This window comes from Thermobia domestica, chromosome 18 (assembly GCF_964235325.1).
Source record: "Thermobia domestica chromosome 18, izTheDome1.hap1.1, whole genome shotgun sequence".
Taxonomy (NCBI): Eukaryota; Metazoa; Arthropoda; class Insecta; order Zygentoma; family Lepismatidae; genus Thermobia; species Thermobia domestica.
The window spans coordinates 149,227,373-149,248,490 of NC_137471.1; the positions used below are offsets into that span (position 1 = coordinate 149,227,373).

A 21,118-nucleotide genomic window follows, 5' to 3' on the forward strand; every position below is an offset into this window, starting at 1 on the left:
TTGTTCCCATTATAACAATGTTAACGTTCCTCATTTTAGCGTCTTCGTATATAAATGATGACAGGGTGAACAAATGTAACAGGCTTTGAAACGTGATAGTTCATCTGATTTTTTTTCAAGCACTTCAAAGCAGAACTTTATATTTAAAGAAATGTTTCCATATGTTGAGAAAAATCAAAACTGCCGGAAGACAGATTCGAACTGCGGTCCTCCGATGCTAGACTTTCAAGAACACTACTAAACACGCTTGACCACCGAGACAATTCATGAAAAAGTATGTTGTAATAATGCTCATATATCGCTCCAAGCGCACGTTCACACCTAAAGTTTTAAATAGTCATTTTCTCCCTATATCAGTAATTTCAACTGAAGATATTGACTGATTTTGCATATTGGAACTGTGCATGAAGTGTGAATTGCATATTAAACGCAGAAATACGTAGTTGACTCTTCAGTTCATGTATCTGTTCAATAGCTTCACATGTTAGTGAGTGTTTCCTAATACCTGTGTCATTTTCCCTCTTTTTTCCCACGGGATATTCTTCGTGTAATTATTTGACACACTAAGGTTCCATAAGATTAAAGGATTTTTGCTTATAATTTTCTTATTTTGCTTTATTTTTCTATAAAATAATAAATAATTATGCATTATTACACTGCTTTGTTAAGGAAAGCACAAAGAAGCGATAATATAGTCAGAAGAGCGAGTTATTAATGAAAATGTGGAAGTTACAGTATATGCGAACTTTTATTGCGGATGACGATACGCATTTGTGGTTCAGAACCCCCCAGGGAGGTCAGGGAGTTCACCAGAAGCAGTCCAAAGGTGAATGTTTGGTGCGCGTTATTGCACGATAAAATTATCAGGCCATTCTTCTTCGCTGAGGATACCATCACATCTGCAGTGTACCTAGATATGTTCAGCTGTATGCTGTTCCTCCCCCGATGTCGTTTTTCAGCAAGACGGTGCACCACCTCATTGGGGTTTGGACGTCCGTGCCTATCTCCATAGGACATTTCCTGGGCGATGGATTGGTCGTGATGGACCAACAGTTTGGCCTCCACGCTCTCCTGACATAACCCCATTAGACTTCTTTTTATGGGGTTATGTTATGGATGAGGTCTACCGAACACGTGTACCAGATCTTGAAACCCTGCAGCAACGAATAACCATAGTCGTTGCATCGATCCCTCCAGTGATGTTGGCTAATCAGTGGATGGAAATTGAATATCGCCTAGATGTGCTACGTGCTAGCAAGGGTGCTCATGTGGAAGTGTACTGATGTGACCAAAACTTTTATAGTTTGTAAACAATTCTACACCAGTCTCATATTTCTGTCTTATTTCTAGCCTATCAATTTCTGTAATCAGGGAAGGACTTCTCGGACACCCTGTATATATATAACAGTTCTAAGATATTTGCATCAAATTTTGCCGTTTTTAATAGACGTCAGTCTGTCTCCTCTCTCTGACTCGAATTTCTGAAGAGGTACTCGAACTTACATGTGAATTCACGCATGGAATTTCGAGAAATAGGCAGGAAGAAAAGTCGTGTGTGGCAATGTTACATGCAAAATTAAAAAAAAAAAAAAGACATGCAAATATTGTGAACATACATATTTAACCCTTTGGGGATCTTATGGTACATTTTGTACCATACGCGTTTTTCATGGTACATTGCGTTATTTCTCTTCTATTTGAGCTTTTTTCGTCCGGTTGTTTTTTTTTGTTTTTCAAGTCCAGAGACATTGTAGAAGGCATTACGTATGGTTTCAGACCGTCCTGCGTCCAGACATGGGAGATGATGACGTCATAATCTTAAAACGTATTTTTTCCTTTTTTAAGCCTATGTTCATTATTTTTTGGCGGGCTCATTTTTGAACGTAGAAGATTGAAGTTTTGCACAAACATTCAGTTCGCCGAGTAGTATTTATCAGATTTTTTGTTTAGATGTCAGTGCTAAAACAGGGGGGAACCAAAGGGATATTTTTAATTCCGTTGGTCGTCATTTTCCCGCCTCATTTACATGATAGGACCACGTGAGTCATACCGTCTGAACGGCCGTTCCATTCTGAAGAGAATGACGGTCGAATAAATATTCTAGGGTAATTAGGGATGTCTCCGGAATTTTTTGAAAAATATACTTCTATATGGGGAAAAATGGGGCATTGTCGTTATATATATCTTTGGCGGGCTGATTTTTAAACGTAGAAGATAGAAATTTTGCACAAACATTCAGTCCACCGAGTAGTATTTACCAGATGTTTTGTTCCGATGTCAGTGTTAAAACAGGGGGGGGGGGAACCAGAGGTGCAAAGGGTTAAAAAAGGGATATTTTTACCCCAAAAATCCCGTTTTTCGTCATTTTCCCGCCTCACATACACGATAGGACCACGTGAGTCATACCGTGTGAAAGGCGGTTCCATTCTGAAGAGAATGACGGTCGAATTATTATTCTAGGGTTATTAGGGCCGTCTCAGTGAATTTTTATCCAAATATACTTCTGTATAGGGTAAAAGTGCGGCATGATACTGAATTTTTTTCTGGCGGGCCTATTTTTTTCACGTAGATGATTGAAATTTTGCACAAATATTCAGTCCAGCGAGTAGTATTTACATGAAGTTTTCTTTTCGATTTCTGCGTAAAAACAGGGGGGTCCAGAGGAGCAAAAGTTGAGAAAAGGGAAACTTTGCCCAAAAAATTTTACAGGAATTTCCCGCCTTAGATACATGATGGAGACATGTAAATGGTACCGCCTGAAAGACAGTTCTATTCTGAAGAGAATGATTGGCGGATTATAGTCCTAGGGTAATTAGAGATGTCTCAGGAATTTTTTCCCTGAGATCATAGTGTTTTATGGTGATTTGGGGCATTGTGGGAATTTTTGATAAAAATTCTCTCTCCCTTACTATTCAAGATAGAAACTTGAAATTTGGCACAAACAGTCAGTATGCCAAGTACTATTTCTCAGATTTTTTTAGATGGCTACGATCACACGGGGGGGGGTCCAGGGGGGCCAAAGTTCGAGGAAATTTTTTTCCCTCCGAAATTTTTAATTTGACAATTTTTTTCCCGCTTCTGGTATATGGTATGAGCATGCAAGTGGTACCATTTGAAAGCAAGCTCTATTCTGAAGAGAATGAGGTATATGAACCATGATCCTAGGATAAATAGTGACGATGCAGTAGCTGCTTGACTGAAAGTTTCAAAAATAGCCCAAAAAGCCAAGATCTCCTAAGGGTTAAACGCAAGTGTTGACAAAATGGTGGGGTATCTGTGTTCTGGCAGTTACCCAACCTAATTTGTTTATAACATTTAGAAATTTAATCCGCCTTATGCAAAGTCGTTTTGACAAATGATTAGCGTCATGCTAAACGCCCGATATCTGAAGGAAGCATGTATAAGTCGAACGCTTTAGTATGGTACTAAAAACAAACCAGAAGGACTCTGCATATGGCCCAGTTTTCTTTATCATCTCTGACGAGTATGATCATTTCTAATTCATTTTCGTACTCATTGATAATTAAATTGCATCAGTGTTGCAAATCACTCATCTCCTGCTCCAACTGATATTTGATTCTTAAATCTGCGCCTTAGTTTGTCTTTTGACAATTCACTTACATGAAGGAGGTTAATGCCAGAAGCCCGCCACATTTTTTCCACACTCACCTAACACTAATTCGAGCTTACTACGACACACTGGCCGCCAGACTGATCATCACTCAGCACCTATAACGAGGAATTTAACTGCTTGTGTTTCGAAGGATAGTTGGCGTTGTCGGCGGAAAACGAGTTTTACACGGGAATGACTTATCATACAGTGTTCAGTACTTAGTCCTGTATATGTATACCAAGTTTTATACCGATCATCGCGTTCTAACCGAAACATGTCCCTTGTTAGAAAAAATCATATGACTAGTTATATAAAATACAGTCAACGAATTTTAATTTTTGTAACCTCCAAATTGTTTAAAACCTAGAAGTATATCATAATAAATGAAAATAAAGTAATTTGTCATACTTTTCTTATAATTTAGAAAATAAAATAAAGAAATGGAAATAAATTCCTTCCCGGAAATTGATATGCAAGAGAACAACCCGGGAATATTACCGTTTTTTATTTTCCTTTCCACCGTAAATATTCCCACTGCCTATCACTATTCTTGAATGAGTTGACATTGGTAAAAGTTAACATTTTACAAATAGAATAAACGAAAAAAATAACTAGTGCAATTTAATTTACGGTGGAAAACAATAATGATATCAAAACAAAAGTACAAAGAAAACACACCAACCACTTTTCGTTTATTGTTATGCATATTATTATTATTATTATTATTATTATTATTATTATTATTATTATTATTATTAATAATAATATTAATATATAAAGTCAGTGGTAGCTCATGCCTTCAACATGTATACAACAGTGGTTTCAAACATTATAAATTTCCAATGGTCTTTGTCAGGTCGGGCTTTATATTTGTGAAGAAGAAGAAGAAGAACTAATTTTTTCAATAAGCAATTATTCTGTATCATATTAAAACCTGATTGTGTATTAGATTGCAAGTACCGTCTATAAATGCTGGGAGAGTATCCATGAAATATCGAGTAAAGTGGCCGTTATGGCGAGTGCATCGTGCTTTGTGTGTCCTGTGATGACGTGAGTTTTGTGGGGTTTTCTATACATATTTACTGAACTTACACACTTTTTCTTTCCTTTACACGTTCATACATTCCCTCATTTTTCTACACTTTTTCCCAGTCATTTTACACTCCTCAATTTTCTCTACCTCTTGTTCTGTTGAACTTGGCCTTCAGCCCCCTTTATCTGTTCGAAATTCTTTCCTTATTCTGATCTTTTCCTATTGTACCATACTTCTCTCCAAAAAAATCACAGAAGAAACAATTAAAGAGAAAGCGCAGGAAAAGTGGTATGAAGAAGGTGTCAAGAAGAGCAGTTTGAAAGGAATATAAACATATAAAAAGCGTTATAAGAAAATAAATTATATGAACAATGATTTGCGAAGCATTTTTATTTTCAAAGCCAGGTCAGGGAGCCTTGAAACAAGGGTAAGATTAAAAAATTTAAAGAAGTGAACGAAAAATGTCAATTATGTTTTAAAGAAGACGAAACATTAGAACACTTATTGTTAAAATGTGTAGAAACCTTAAAATCAGGGAAAAATGGAAATGGATCGATGAAATGAAAAAGGAAGAAAATTTGGTTAAATTAGCTTGGAGGCTAGGCTTTAATGTAAATGGAAGGGAACTAAGTGAGAAAGAAATATATAAGAAAACAAAGAACTTCTTGAATTTTGGTGGAAAAAGAAAATGGAAAACTTGAAATGAAAAAAGGGCAGTACTTTATTTCTCTTTTTTTCTTTTTTCAGGAACCAAACTTCCGAAGAGAAGGAAGGAAAATACCTTGAACCTGAACCTGAACCTGAAATTTGACTTTTTCCCGATTGCGACACTTCTTTTTTCACGTATTTTCGCTTTATCATACTTACTACTTTCTATCTGTTTTATGACTTTGTACACATCTTGTTACTTTTTTTATCATTTTTCAACTATTCTAATATTTACATTTTACACGTTTAATTATTTTTCTAAATTGCCGATATTCTTGTTCAATAGAGTGATAATGATACTATGCAAAAAATTTTTAATGCTTACTACAAACAAACAACCAATTGCCTAGAGAGGAGTAGTGGTTGATGAAGAAGAATAAGAGGAAGAAGAAGAAGATTGGAAATACAAAGTTGCTCTTGTGAACGTACTTGTAAATCATTTCATTAACACTGGCAGCGTAAAATATAAGGGGAGTATAAGAACAGTATTAAATTCTTATTATATTTCAATTCAAAATGGCTCGTAAGGCGTCTGTTAAGTCGGAATTGATGTGCAAAGAAGAAATTGCTTATGACTTACCTAGTGATGATCCGCTCGAAGGGAGAGGGTGGACATACGAACTAATGAGTGACAACAAAGAGTTAATATTATCTACAACGGAAGGAGATGTATCAGTGGACAAGGATAAAGCTAAGTGCTCTTTGGATGTGAAACTAAACGTTGATAGGGTGAAATCAGAATTAGCACTAGAAGAAGATCCTGAATTTGAAAGTAATATAGAAACGCTAAGAAAAATTGTGGTTCAGGAGACTTGCGCGTCGTATTCTAATGACTCCCAACAATTAACAACAAAAAGTTTAAATTCAGTTCGGCCAGAAAGGTAATGTTTAATTTCTCATTAACTAATTGGCTCAGATTGATAATACGGTTACATGGTTTCGGAAATTTTGTTGGTTAAAAGCAATACTTCACGGGAAATATTTAGGTATGGGAGATATCATGAACGTAAGTTAGTAGCCTACAATTTGGAAATGACATGGCACACATAGACAAGCTGTATACCAAATAAAAATAATAACAAGATTGATACGATCCATACAATTCTTATGTAGTTCATATCTCGATAAAATAATTATTTCTTTATTATTGGTTACATATTTCTCACTAATTGTTCACATATTTAAAATATGGGTGCTCGACGATATTGTTTTATTTATATAGAGACTTATGTAAAATACCAAATAATAAGAATGGTAATTATTCTAAAATTTTACAAATGTAAACCTGTAATGTATTATATTCGAACATAAACTATGGACGTTTGTGATTTTATTTTGATTTAGCTCAAATGGGTCTAGCTTGATTTTTCCGGCTGGCTTCGAAAGACATAAGTAAAATACAGGATAAAGAATATTTTAACCAACAATGGATGTTCATTATTTGTAGAGGTCCATACATCAGTCCATTTCATAGCTTCACTCATTTGTTCAAGGAAGTCGACTTTTTACATTCCCAGGAATCTTTTTTAGGGTATGGACCTGCATTTTTCAATATGGGATCACTTTAGGGGCTTGGTGTACGTACATAATATATGAATTATTGTAAAAACAACGCTAATCAGCATGTGCTAGATGGCCGGTAAAAATAAGAGTGCTATGCAGATTAGGGCATTACGCAGAATGTGGGTAAACAAAGATAGCGCAAAATTCTGTATTTAGGATGACTTACACGTCTTACGTGTTGAATGTGTTCTTGTACGTTCCTAAGTATTTTATAGGTAACATGCTGAAATGCTTTCTTTGCTTGTATATTTGTGTTCCAAAGTAACACAATACATTAGGGACGTAACTTCTTAATTATATGGATCCCTTCATTCCCAAGCATTTTCATAGTTCCGTGTTATGATTTGCCACACTAAATTTTGATACTTCATTTCGCTTACAGTGGTTACTAGCTACCTTGACAAGTGGTTACTTTGCACATCCGGCATTACTTCGCCAAAATATGAAGAGAGTTTCCCAGTCCTCCGTCGGTGAAACCATGAACTGTATACGGTACACGAAGTTTCAACTACCCCCTACGATAGAACATGTAACTCTATTTTGGTGTTAATATTGGGGTCAGCTTCAGTTCTAATTACAGAGAGGCTTTGTTGTTGTAGTAGCGTGGAAAACAGTCACTGTAAGGACCGCCAAATTTTAAAAGAATTTTCGTCAATTTTAAGTTAGTTTCGTTATATTATAAATTGTAACTTGCATTATACAACGTAACTGATAACCGTTTGAACATTTTAATACAAATAAATTAGTAAAACGGCGGTTAAACCATACGGAGCGCCATTCTGTGCGTAATTATTTGACAACACAGGTTGTAAGTCATTCATTAAAAATACAGATTAATGAATTGGATCCTAAAACCAACGGTTCTGACAATCTCTTACAGCTGAAGCTTGCAGGGTCCCTGACGATTCGAATGAATCGCTTCTACCCTAAGACCTTACATACCACCCTAGTTGCATGGCTTCGGTATTCAAGTCATGACAAATCAGGGTTAATGTCCGAACCCCAATTGGGCTGTCAACATTCAGGCCTTGAGGAGGCATTTTAAGAAAATAAATATAAGGAAGAGGACGACAAGAAATACACCCTGGGAGGAGATTTAATGCTACAGCCTCACATTTCAATTCATCAATTTTTTAATCGTTAGTATTACTTCAGGCCCCCTCGTACCTACAAAATTGGTAGGTTTACAAATGTAACCTTTTAAAGAGCTCTAGCTAATACTTATGTGTGCCTTACTAGCAATTGCACTTATCTTTATCGAGAATAAAGTCACATCCGAGAGCATTTGTCACAATAGTGAAACACAAGATAACAGTAATATTAACTTGTTTATTAAACATTATTGTTGTTCAGTCCTACTCGTACATAGCAATCTGAATATGTTCTCATAACATAAACCTTAGTATTACCATATACTGCGTAACTGTCGTAGGCACTCCGTACTATCGATACATCATAGTATCCGGTGTTTATCGTAGTAAAGGGTAACGTGGAATCGTAAACGGGCTTCCCTTTTTCTTTTTCTCGAGATCGGTTTATGATTCCCGGCACAAGAATACAAGAGTTATTTTCAAATATCAAAAAGAATAAAATTTGATTTACTTTCTCTAAATGCAAATCAAAACTCTAATTATTTTCTATAAATCCAAATCAAAACTAATTATTATATCAAAATCTAAAATCCGAACATCAATTTTATTACCATTATACTTTTCTCTAATTATGCCAAACATTAAAAATTAGAACAAAATTTTGAAATTTTAGTCAATTGCCGAATCTGCACATTAGCTGGGACCCAACCAGGCGTCGGACTGGTTTCATCACTTTAATTTTATAACGAAAGTAGAGATGTTTCTAGGGGATGAACTATATTTTAACCTTCAACTCTTCTTAACTTATAATATCGTTTTCTCTGAAGTCAATTAACTTCAGTTATCATTAGTCACATTGAATGCACATTGACTTTTCATAGTAGACTGCATGTATATATTGAACGACGAACAAATCAACGAGCAACTTTATCAAATTCAAGGTTATTGTCAATTACTTTCAATATTATACTAAATTGTGTTTAACTTACAGTATTTTGACGGCGACTTGATCTTACATTACAAATTTCGTATATTTTTTCATTATACAATCACAATCAGATGAAAAACTTCACTATCTGAAGAGCACATTTTTTAATTACCCAAAATTTTAACTTTATGATTAATTGTAGTTATTACTAGTACTTCTCTAATTATGTTCGTAATTATATCTAATTGCCTAACAAGTCTCTAAATGCTTGATTGTATGGGGACAGTTAATGTTAATATAAACATAAAGGAGAATGATAAAAAACTCAAGCAAAATTTAATAATAAAATTTTATTATGAAATATGGTTCCCATAACTGGAAAGACCTGAAAAAAAAAGTACAAAACTTAAACATCCTAATAAGAATTCGATACTGAAAGTCCGCATCCAAAACGGGATAGCCATACTTTTCAAAAGTGGTGAGGTATTATTACAATTTCAAAGTCGGAAATCGCGTTCTAAATCAATTACCTGTTTAAAATTTCCAATGCTGTCTTTCCTCTCCTTTCCACATTCATCTTTCACCTCCAAATGCTGTAAGGAAACTGACATCTAAGTAAACGTATCTGATTGTAGGGCGATATTGATGGTTTCTTGGACTGGTGCGTCAGTGACGGTGGGCACACACTTAAATTCTGAAAAGTAACCTTCGAAATTCGGGGAAATAATCAAATAAATAAACAGTAATCCTTTTTTCATAATCTAAAAGTTTAAAAGTTCAAATTCGGTATTTCTGATTTCTCATCTCTTCCCGGGCTTAACCCGAGTTGGGGTGAAGTTCACGCTTTTTTGTGCTAAGATTTTAATTTTCCATCTGTGCCGGTTACGCTTGTAAGCTGTAATTTAGTACGGTTACGTGTACTTTTCCAGTTAGTTTGTTTAATTTCGGAACTTTTCTCTTTTTTACAGCGTATTTACTAAATTTCCACGTAATGACAAGACTTCCTTTACGACGTTTGGATTTACGCTGCATTGCGATACCTGTCATATTTTTTTTTTTTTTTTTTATTTTTGCGCTTACTATTACTATATTTTGCCATGTAGTGTACTATAAAATGTTCGTACGTGTTTTCGCTTAAGCTTTCTGGTGCTCTTCGGAGTCGATGTATACTTCTTCCGCATGTTTGACTCGAAATAACCTCGCCTACAGCTTGACTTTAATTTGCATGTAGTTCGTCTTTGACCGAGTTTAGTGCGTTCCGAATTACGCTTACCAAGGCACTTTCCTTATATTCTCAACTTATTTCCTTCTGCACGCTTAATGTGTGGTTTTGCGTGCTGAGAATACGCTGTACGTGGAGGTCGACGCACATTGTTTTCATCATGAGCAATCAACATGTCTACATTTTGTGTAGCACTACACTTAAACTTTCGCTTTTTACAATTTCGCAATAGTGAAGTACTAGCTTGAAAATTCAAACATTTCGGCAACTGAAAATTAATAAATGTTGCATCTGATGTACTGATATGATCACGTCTGCTCATTTTAATTCTACTGATTATGCTTCTCGAAATCGAGTTTACGTTAATAATGTATTACGAAAACTCAACTGGGTATCATTGGCCATCTTATTTTTCTTCTTAACTTTGGTGTTACATTTCGGTTCTATAACGGAAATATACTTTCGACTGCGTGTGCTTTATTGGAAGTGTTACGCTTGTTTACGGTAAACATTTCCGACCGATATATTATGTACGAGACCTTCACTACGTAAAACAGAATTCGCTTGGCGGGTCTATTGTGAATTTGAAGTCGTTTTCTTCTACAATACTCAAAGCTGATAAAGTCGGAATGGATTTGCACCACTAAAGTGCAACTTACGTTAGACATACACTGTTACAAAGACAAATTTGAATTCTTTAATTCGCGCAAAACCATTTGCCTGCGACACAAAACAGACAACACTGTAACTTCGTTATCACACAAAATCATCAATTGAACTCTCAAGCCTTCCCTGGCTTTTTCGAGAGGGCGGATACGCGCAACCTGAACGCTACCGCTTATCATGTTTGAAACATCGGTATCCCTTGCCGTCAAAACAATTACATTAGAAACAATTTTTTACAGGTACGCGTAACGATTCTTCTTTTTTGCTATCTCTACACTGCATATTTCCTTTTCCTGACTCTAATCGACTTTCTGGTTTATTTGGCACATATCTTTCACAACTTCGGCTGGCTCGAATTGAAGACGGTTTCTTTTCCGCCTTGCACTCTTTTATTTTGTTGGTTTGCCTACACTCAATCTGTGCTGTTCGCATGTATTCATAGAACGCAGTGAGACCTTTCTTTGATTCCGCTACACTTTTTTTAAACTCAGCAGTTACTGAATCAACATGATTGGCCGCGTTAACTAATTCAGAGAGTACTTCAGTTAAGGAGTTATTGGCTACTTTGATATTAATACGTAAGCTGTCTGCTTTGGCATTCAATTCGCTCTTTCCTACGCTCCCAAATCGTTTCTGTTACAGGCTTTTGAAGTTCACCTACTGATTCATGTATTTTTTGTCCTAGGCACCAATATTGATTACCATTTTTGAGCAATGGTTTCTAATTGTTTCTCTAATTCCTCTGTCAACATTGCTTGAAATTGTTCTAAAACACTAGCCTCCATATTGATATGAGATACGAGCAACTAATTCAAAGTACAAAAATATAAATGTCTGAGTTTAATACGAAAATAAGAAACATGCACTTAAAACATGAAACACTAAGAATTTTGATATTACGACCATTAACAACCAATCCTTGTTTTTACAACTCAGGTTTCATTTTGCGAAGTGCTTCAATAAGATGTAAACTAGTACCATAAATAAAATATTTTCTATAACTATTCTATCAGGCTTTGATTCCATTTTGTACTAATACACAATAACACATTCAGCAAGGCCATGTGATAATATTTGAAAAACAGTATCACCTGACAGTTTCTACACAATAACTGTGTCTTCATCAGACTTCCACTCGTTCTGGTTGCTGGGAGTTGGTCATCATTTATATATACTGTCCGGAGATCAATTTTAATTAGGTTCCGCCCCTTCTTTAAAAAATAACACTTGTCTGGCTTTCACTTTCATTTTTCAGCTCCACACGTGTCCAATTAATGGTTTTCTTTTTTCCGCTGAATGCGTCCTGTCCTCTAATTATCCTTATTATCCTTGTTATTTTGTTTCTCTTTCTTTCTTCTCCCTTTTTATTCCTTCTTCTTTAAGCAGAATCTTCTCTCACTCTTTATTTATCGAGAATCTTGCATTCCAGTTCATCACCTTGCGTCCTGCTTCCATAATCTCTCTGGCTTCCTTCCATTTTCTCACCAAAGTCCTGTTCTCTACTTCTATGACCTCTGCTCCTTCCCACCCTATCCTGTGGTTTGTTTCTTTCTGATGCTTGTGTATCGCATTGTTGTCCATTTTCAGTCTTACAACATCCTGGTGCTGCTTAATCCTTTTTTTGAATTTTTTTTTTGTTTCTCCTATGAAAATTTTGTTACACTCCTCGCATCCTACTCTATATATTACTCCCCCTTGATCTTTGTTCGCTATTGCTTTTCTCTTTTTTCTTCTGAATAGTTCAATTATTCTGCTTCCTCTTTTCCTGTACGTCCTAATTCCTGCTTTCCGAAACATTCTCTATATGTTCTCTGTTTGTTTGCACAGTTATTGTGTTGAAACTGTCACGTGATACTGTTTTCTTTTTACACATTATCACATAGCCTTGCTCAGTGTGTTATTGTGTATTAGTATTAAAACATTTACTCTTATTCAAAAATGCACATGAAGGTGCATAGTGTAAAACATGTATGTATCTGTGTATACTCAATCAGCTGTTTGCTATCCACTCACATCTACATAGAATTAAAAATCAACAAGAAAAAATTTTATGAGCTACATTAATCTCTCTGTTGCTCTCAAGGTCAAAACACATTTACTTAACTTACGTGAAAAATCTACATTACTCAGTTCTTGTTTTTTTCTATCACTCTGCTTTATTTTTAATTAATTGTGTTCGCCGAGGATCTGATAGAAATTGACTGTCGACACTAGGCTAATCAGCTCCAAACTCAACACGTTGTGTGTATAACTAATGGTATTGTAAAAGCAGTTGTAGGAAGATTACTATAATTTAACCCGGAAAACGGTCGCCATGTGGTTGAAATCGTGTTTTATGGTAGTTGTTAGATTCTTGTAAATATAATCGTAACCTTCACATTGATTTTAATCTTTTTCCCAAGATTTGTCACTTGTTTATTGCATTTATCCCAGCTTTGCTAAGGCAGTGTGACGTAATATTGAGGTCTCAAGTATTCAGTAACAATAATAATAATAATAATAATAATAATATAGATAACAAATTCCGTATGAGGACACATTGTATTAAAGCCTGTAAAATAACCCGTAGCGTAAGCCATAAGTTACAAAATAGTCGGGATTGGAGAGAAGTGTCAGGACCAACAGCACATACCCTCTCGATACGTTATTACAACTAGCTACATGTTATAACGGAAAGTTTCCCTACAACTAGCTAAATGTTATCAAGGAAAGTTAAATGTTATAACGGAAAGTTTCGAGGTAATTTTGGTGTAGAAAGTAGGGATTCTGAACTCACAAGAGCCGTAATTACAGTTGTTTTTAAGTAATGGTTATGCTGGCTAAGCTACAGAAGAAGTCGGAGGCGTTTCTGGAAAGAGGTTCCGTACCATCATGAGGCATCTCTACAGCTACTCAAATTTAAACGAAAGATTTCCGCTAATATTTCGTGTAGAATATATTCTACTGTACGTTTTCAGGAAAAAAACTTAAAAAAAAGAACTGAAACAATTGAAAACTAAAGCTTGTAATAAACTAACTTGTGAAGTTTGCAGATTTATTTAAAAAAGCTTTGCTACAAAAATATATACACAGACCATAATTCATTGAGCTCTGAAATTTTATCAAAATGATGTATAAGATTCAGTCTACAGAGCAATTGTTGCTTAAAGAGTGGCATACACTATTTCTAGAATCGAGATCAGATGAGATACGATAGTTTTGGTCTCGTCTCGATTCTCATCTCCAAAGCATGACTATAGTGTGAGTTAACCTTGTCCCGTCTCGAATTAAAATGTTTCATCCCGATTTTGGTTGGTTTGCTTTAGAATCGAGATGAGAAATTCGTCTTTTCATGGGCAACATTACACAAAACCGAAATATTTTTTTTGCCTAATATCACGTTTCTGCTTGTAATGGTACGACCTGAGCGATAATAAGTTTTTAATTTTTAAATATTCTTCGAGATAATTGTTATTATTGTTAGTATTATTCCTGAAAACTTGATAGTTCAAGTGCTGAAACAAACGTGTATTCAAATATTTGAATGTAATGATGCGTGTGTTATCGGCGATCTATTTCCATCAAAATTCCTAAAATAAAAAAAAAAAATGCTAGACGTGTATTCGATCGAAGATCTTCGAGATTACTGGTCAAGCCCCTAGACCACTGAACCACGATCACAACGCTGTAAATGATTCGTCTTTAGTCTTGTTACTCTAAGTTTCTCTGCCTCAGCTTGGAAAGTTGTATGTAATTTTTTAATTGGTTTCAAAACGTCTTTCGTGTTCCTCTTATAATTATACAAGTGAATTACCTTCGGTACAGTTTCTATTAATACGTTGAGTTGTTCTTAAACCTTTGGGTCGCAAGTTGTTTTTTTCTCCACACGAATCTACACATAAGACAGATTTAATTCTCATACTGTGCATTAGTGTCAAGACAGCCGACAATACATGGTCATAGGCTTATGTCCGCCACGATATAAATGATAGTTTAATTTGATATAGTGAAACAAACTGCAGCAACTTATTTTGAGACAATAGTGATATGGTACTCCATTTCATATTTCTACAATATTTAATGTAATAAAAGATGTAATATAGCGAATGATTACATGTTTTCTTGCTACTTAATCATTATCTCCATTTACATTTCATTGTTTGTTGAATTCGTTACAGGCGCGATAACATCTTTGCTTTCCACGGAGAAGGGAATACGTTTACTATATTAAATAAATCCATTTCTCATTCTTATGATGAATCTGATACTTCGACGCAGTTTGGCAAAGAATTTCATCGATCACGTTTGACAAAGAATATGGTGACACAGGAAAGTGAAAAAAGTCATACGTCCCAAAATAGTGATAAACGCTCTACTCAAAGTTCAACTATGTCAAGTGGTGAGTTAGTGCATTCAGGTGAAAAATCTCACATATGCGGAGTATGTGGAGCGGAGTTTAGAGTATGTTCAAGTTTGGCTACGCACATGGTGATTCATACAGGAGGAAAATTACACAGGTGCCAAGAGTGTGGTAAGGCATTTAATCAACGTTCACATTTGGCTAGACACATGTTAATCCACACAGGGGAAAAACCTCACACATGCGAAGAATGTGGCAAGGCATTTACTCATCGTTCACATTTGGCTACACACATGTTAATCCACACGGGAGAAAAACCTCATACGTGCCAAGAGTGTGGTAAAGCATTTACTGAACGTTCAACTTTAACTAAACACATGTTAATCCACAGAGGAGAAAAACCTCACATGTGCCAAAAGTGTGGTAAGGCATTTACTGTACGTTCAAATTTGGCTCAACACATGTTTATCCACACAGGAGAAAAACCTCACACGTGCCAAGAATGTGGTAAGGCATTTAATCAACGTTCACATTTGGCTAGACACATGTTAATCCACACAGGGGAAAAACAACACACGTGCGAAGAGTGTGGCAAGGCATTTACTCTACGTTCACATTTGGCTAGACACATGTTAATCCACAAAGGAGAAAAACCTCACACGTGCCAAGGGTGCGGTAAGGCATTTTATGGACGTTCAGAATTGGCTACACACATGTTAATCCACACAGGAGCAAAACCTCACACGTGCCAAGAGTGTGGCAAGGCATTTAATCAACGTTCACATTTGGCCAGACACATGTTAATCCACACTGGAGAAAAGCCTCACACGTGCCAAAAGTGTGTTAAGGCATTTACTCATCGTTCACATTTGGCTACACACATGTTAATCCACACAGGAGAAAAACCTCACACGTGCCAAGAGTGTGGAAAGGCATTTAATCAATGTTCGACTTTGGCCAGACACATGGTAATCCACACAGGAGAAAAACCTCACACGTGCCAAGAGTGTGGCAAGGCATTTAGTAGACGTTCACATTTGGCTAGACACACGTTAATCCACACAGGAGATAAACCTTACTTGTGCCATGAGTGTGGTAAGGCATTTAATGATCGTTCGACTTTGGCTTCACACATGTTAATGCACTCAGGAGAAAAACCTCACACGTGCCAAGAGTGTGGTAAGGCATTTTATCGACGTTTAGAATTGGCTAAACACATGTTAGTCCACACAGGAGAAAAATCTCATACGTGCTAAAAGTGTAGTGCGGCATTTAATAGACGTTCGACTTTGGCTACTCAAATGTTAGTCCGCACAGGAGGAAAACCTCACACGTGCCAAGAGTGTGGTACGGCATTTACTCGTCGTTCATATTGTGGAAGAACTCGATTTTCGAGAATAATTATTTGTATATTTCAAATTTATTGTTATGTTTATGTCTTGAAATTATTAAGAAAGGTTATGGGAATTTAATGTTGAATGTGTAAAGTTAATGCAAGCTGCACAATCTCGCTAACAGTTGTGTCAGCAATTCATTGTAAACAATGTTGTATAAAAATGTCATCGTATCGTGTCTGGCAATGTAGGAAGGAAATGTTGAAAATGTGTCTTTCCTCACATTAGCCAGATTCTGGAAATTGTACAAAAACATGAATTTGTGGGATGGTATGAATTTCATGAGATTACGGATGTATGGAGAATTGCTTAGGATCGGAAAATCAGAACGTGTCGAGGGTTGCAGTTTTGAGTTTTGACACATGGAAGGAATTTGTCTCTCCATGTGAAAACGGGGTCACACGTGCAACAGCAGACGAAACAGCAGACGATGGTAGTTGGACCCAGCCAAACAAAACCACAGGACGAGAAGGTTTTGGGAGGAGTTCATGGAGATCAGTTCATGGAGATTGGATCAGTTCTAGGAGTTTAGATCAGCTCTTGAGAGTCAGTTTTAAGGGTTCCGAGATTGGTCTTTGATTTTGAAGATACTTGGGTTCGATTCTGGAGAACCAAGTTACATTTAATTAGCCACCAGATGATAGGAGAGGACAGTACGTTGTACTTCGACAGATTATAACGACGCAGAACTTCGAGGGAGAATTACATTGAGAGGCCCATTCCTCAATGCCAGCTTTCATCGTCCAACCACAAGGAGTGACAGCTTAAGGTGCAGAGTTCAACACCAGATCGACGTGGGACAACAACAGATTGAACCAGGTATGTGTGACTCCGAGTCAGAATTCAAAGCTCAATGCTTGGTCGTACTATATCTTACTGGCAAATAACTCCGAATATCCGTTATAGCAACTATTCAGAAATCTCACAATTCATTCATCAGAGTTTAGAAATACAGTGTTTTATGTTAAATGAAGTGGAAGTATAGTTATTTGTTTAAATCCCCAAATAAACCTCTCGCAAGTTAAGTTATAAGTTACCCACTCATTTTAGATGGTGAGTGGAAGGCGCCTAGTAGCACTCATTATTGCATCCCCAAATAGGCACTGAGTGGCTAGGTTGTCAATATTTAGTTGTCGAGGTTCCTTGTTAAGCTGCACACATGTCAATCCTCACAGGAACAAAATGTAACACATGCTACGAGTGTGACGGCGAATTTAAATATCGTTTAAGTTTGGTTACACACATGTTAATCCATACAGGAGAAAGAGGTTAGGTATGCTAAGAGTGTGGTTAGAAGTTTAATCAAAGTTCAACTCTGGCTACACATATTAATATGCACTAAGTGTGGTATGTGATTTGATAAACGTTGAAGCTTGGCTAGAGAAATGTTAACCCACACAGGAGTAAAACATCACACATGTCGAGAGTGTGGTAGGGCATTTAATCTACGTTCGAAATTGGCTATAAACACGTGAATCCAAACAGTAGCCAAATCTCACCTTGCAAAAATCCTGGAATATAATTCTTTCAACGTTCATACGTGTTCAGCCACACAAGATCAAAACCTCACACGTGAGAGGTGTGGAAGACGATATAGTCTACGCTCAAACGTTGAAACGCAGTTGAACACAAGTCAGTCACCAAAGAGATGCAAAGATCTTAGCAAGGCGTTTACTCAAGGTTCACATATTGCAAAGTAAATGATAATCCACAAAGGACAAAAATTTCACACTTGGGGAGAGTTTATATGAGATGTCGCATTCTGTTGGAGGAATAGAGATGATGTAATCTACGCTGTTATTTCTACGCGTGCTATGAAAATTGTACTATCCTAAATTGATGTTTGAGTAGAATAGTCGACGAAGGGATGTCATTTGTGTCTGACGTTATCCCATGTTTATTGTAGATCCATATCTAAGCTCAAGTTATAGTCACCAAAATGAGCAACTTTGTCACCTTCTGACAACATCTGGAAATGTTCGTGGCATCTTTCAAGTAAACTTAGAGCACTGTTCCTATATGGTCTGCTGAAACACCCGACGAAGATTGTTTTTGGACAGACTTACCTCTGCTCAAATGGTTTCACACTCACGAACGAGATCATTCTGTGCTCTGCTGCCCCATTAATTTTAATACTACAAACAATCCGCCTGTATGGTCTTGCGGTCTTATTTCTATGTAGAGAATTGGTTGAGAAACGACATTCCACTGTTCCTTATTGATATTTTCAGACATGTTTCGCTCAGCACTAAACAGCAATATTTACGGCACAGTCTGTAAAATTGTTTGTAACACTTTGTACGTTTTTGTAGTATAGTTTAAAGGTGGTTTTCTGTTCACTGCACTTTTGAGCAGCATTCTACTGTACATCACCACATTAAACGCAGAATATAAAACATTTGATTTGGCACACTTCTCCAGCGTGGGATCACGTTGCCCAAGTCACTCTCACTTTTTTCTTGCCATCTGAGTTGAACATTCTAAATTATTTTAATTGAGTTTTCTCTCCCAATAAATGATAACGATATTTCACTGCATCTCCAACTGTCAAACGCAGACTCTAGCCGTTGCCTTACTACTGGGTTAACAATAGAAATAATAAAACATAGAGATAGCACATTTTTTTTTCCAGAAGCAGTAGCTCGAACTTTAACTTTTCTGCGGTTTGATGCCGTCTTTTTGTATTTTATGCATAGACGATCCTAAGTACATACAAAGATTTGTTACTGCCAAACTTAACATACAGATTTACAGTGTGGATAACTTCAATATTCAAAATCTATAAAAGAAACTGTTGACCTTCTAACCAAAATTTTCCACATACCTTTCATTGTCCGATTACGTAGTCCCACTCTGAAGCTATACCAATGCATAACTTGTCCATATTACACTAATATATCGAAAAAGTAAATATCACCTATATCAACAAACGCTTCCAAACTCAGCACTCTTTATTCATGCAATATATACTACCTCACTTTAGACCCCACACCAAATCGCTATCAGCATACTCCTTGTCCCTAATGTTTACGCTCTGCCAGTACACTACCCTCGTGAGATACATTGTTCTTAACCTTATAGTGGTAAGGTGAAAAAAAATTTTGTGAATGGTAACATTTTGCCTCCTGGACCCAGGAACATTTTTGTCTGATAAGATGTGAACTAGGATTTAAATTTGTATTATATTTATAATATTAAATACAAACACCAGACAGTGGGTACGCTTGAAGCGAAACTATACATTTTTATTGAGGCAATACCTTTCTTGATAAAATAAAGTTCGATAATTATGTGACTATTTTATTGCTTAAATACCGGTACTGAAAAAAAATATTTATTAACTAGAAAGAAGTAAACCAGGATTTCACCTAATAGCGGTATATTCACGTTTCAATTCTGCAGCAGTCTGCACACATCAATTTTGCGTGACTTAGGCAAATCCACTTACAACACTCTTGGCAAAATATCTGGCCTTACTGTGTTTATACATGTAACATCGTCCTCGCTTTCCTACATGATTAGGTACAGAAGCATCTTCTAGAGTTAATCCGAAAAACCTTGCTGTGTTCGCTAAATGTATAACATTACTACTAGTCGGTTCTACATTTTAGAAGTGATAAAACCACGTTATTTGCCATCGTGTAGTATTTCTTTCTTCGTCATATTCAGTAGGTATCTTGTCTACTATGTCCACCCCACCTTTAGTATCGTTGTAAAATGTGACGATCTCTGGCCTCCTATTATCTCTGGTACTCTCATCTAATTTGACGTCATTGTGCATACTTGAGGTCATCGCTAAACACAGATAATTCTTAGATGCATACGAACCAATGGTGCAGTTCTAATCAAAACCAAATACACTACTGTATTCTTTCCTCCGTTTGGCATTCACAAACGCGGGCGCAACTCTCTTGTTTTTACGAATTGTCCCTATAATAGTTAACTTACTGTCTCATTCCATTTACTTAACCAAATTGCAGCTTGTAAACCGATTATTGTAAAAAGGTCTCTTTGCAAGATGAACCATGAATCTGTTGATAAAATCTCTTCACTACTTCTTCAGGTTTGTTATCAATCTGGAACGGGCCTTCTGGTTGTGTCCTCACATACACTTCTATATTTGTTGTGTAGTATAATGTTTCACCAACAAGAATAAAAATTTTAATTCCACATTTTGGAGGTCTTTTAGGCATATAAATACGAAATCCACATCTTCCCCGGAAATCGACAAGTGTCTCACCCAAAGTTGCTAACATACCAATTAAGAAATCTGTTGTTGCAGTTGTTTACAAATAATTCAAAAAAAGTCACGAATTGGGGCTTATCTGGGGCTCAAGGTTATATCTGATTATGTTATTCATTAGCATCTTCCACTCTTTCATCCATCCCATCCTGCACAGTAATCACTTTCTGCTCAGTTTGGCTTCTCCGGTTCCCATCATCACATAGAGATGACCCTACGCAAAAGACACATTCATTTGTCTGATTAACAATACACATGTGTTAACTTCTGCTTCGCACCTCCCCTCATTCTCCGTCCTCGTTATTCCTTTACACATTT

The 21,118-nt window shown here is 36.3% G+C and overlaps 1 protein-coding gene across 1 annotated transcript; it reads left to right on the forward strand.

Annotated features, from left to right (window-relative positions):
- Window positions 1-5,452: 5,452 nt before the first annotated feature.
- On the forward strand, window positions 5,453-17,518 carry LOC145674885 (uncharacterized). Its single transcript, XM_081745131.1, has 2 exons — window positions 5,453-6,235; window positions 14,982-17,518. The coding sequence occupies exons 1-2, from the start codon at window positions 5,871-5,873 to the stop codon at window positions 16,417-16,419; spliced, it is 1,803 nt and encodes a 600-aa protein (XP_081601257.1). The 5' UTR covers window positions 5,453-5,870; the 3' UTR covers window positions 16,420-17,518.
- The last annotated feature ends 3,600 nt before the right edge of the window (window positions 17,519-21,118 follow it).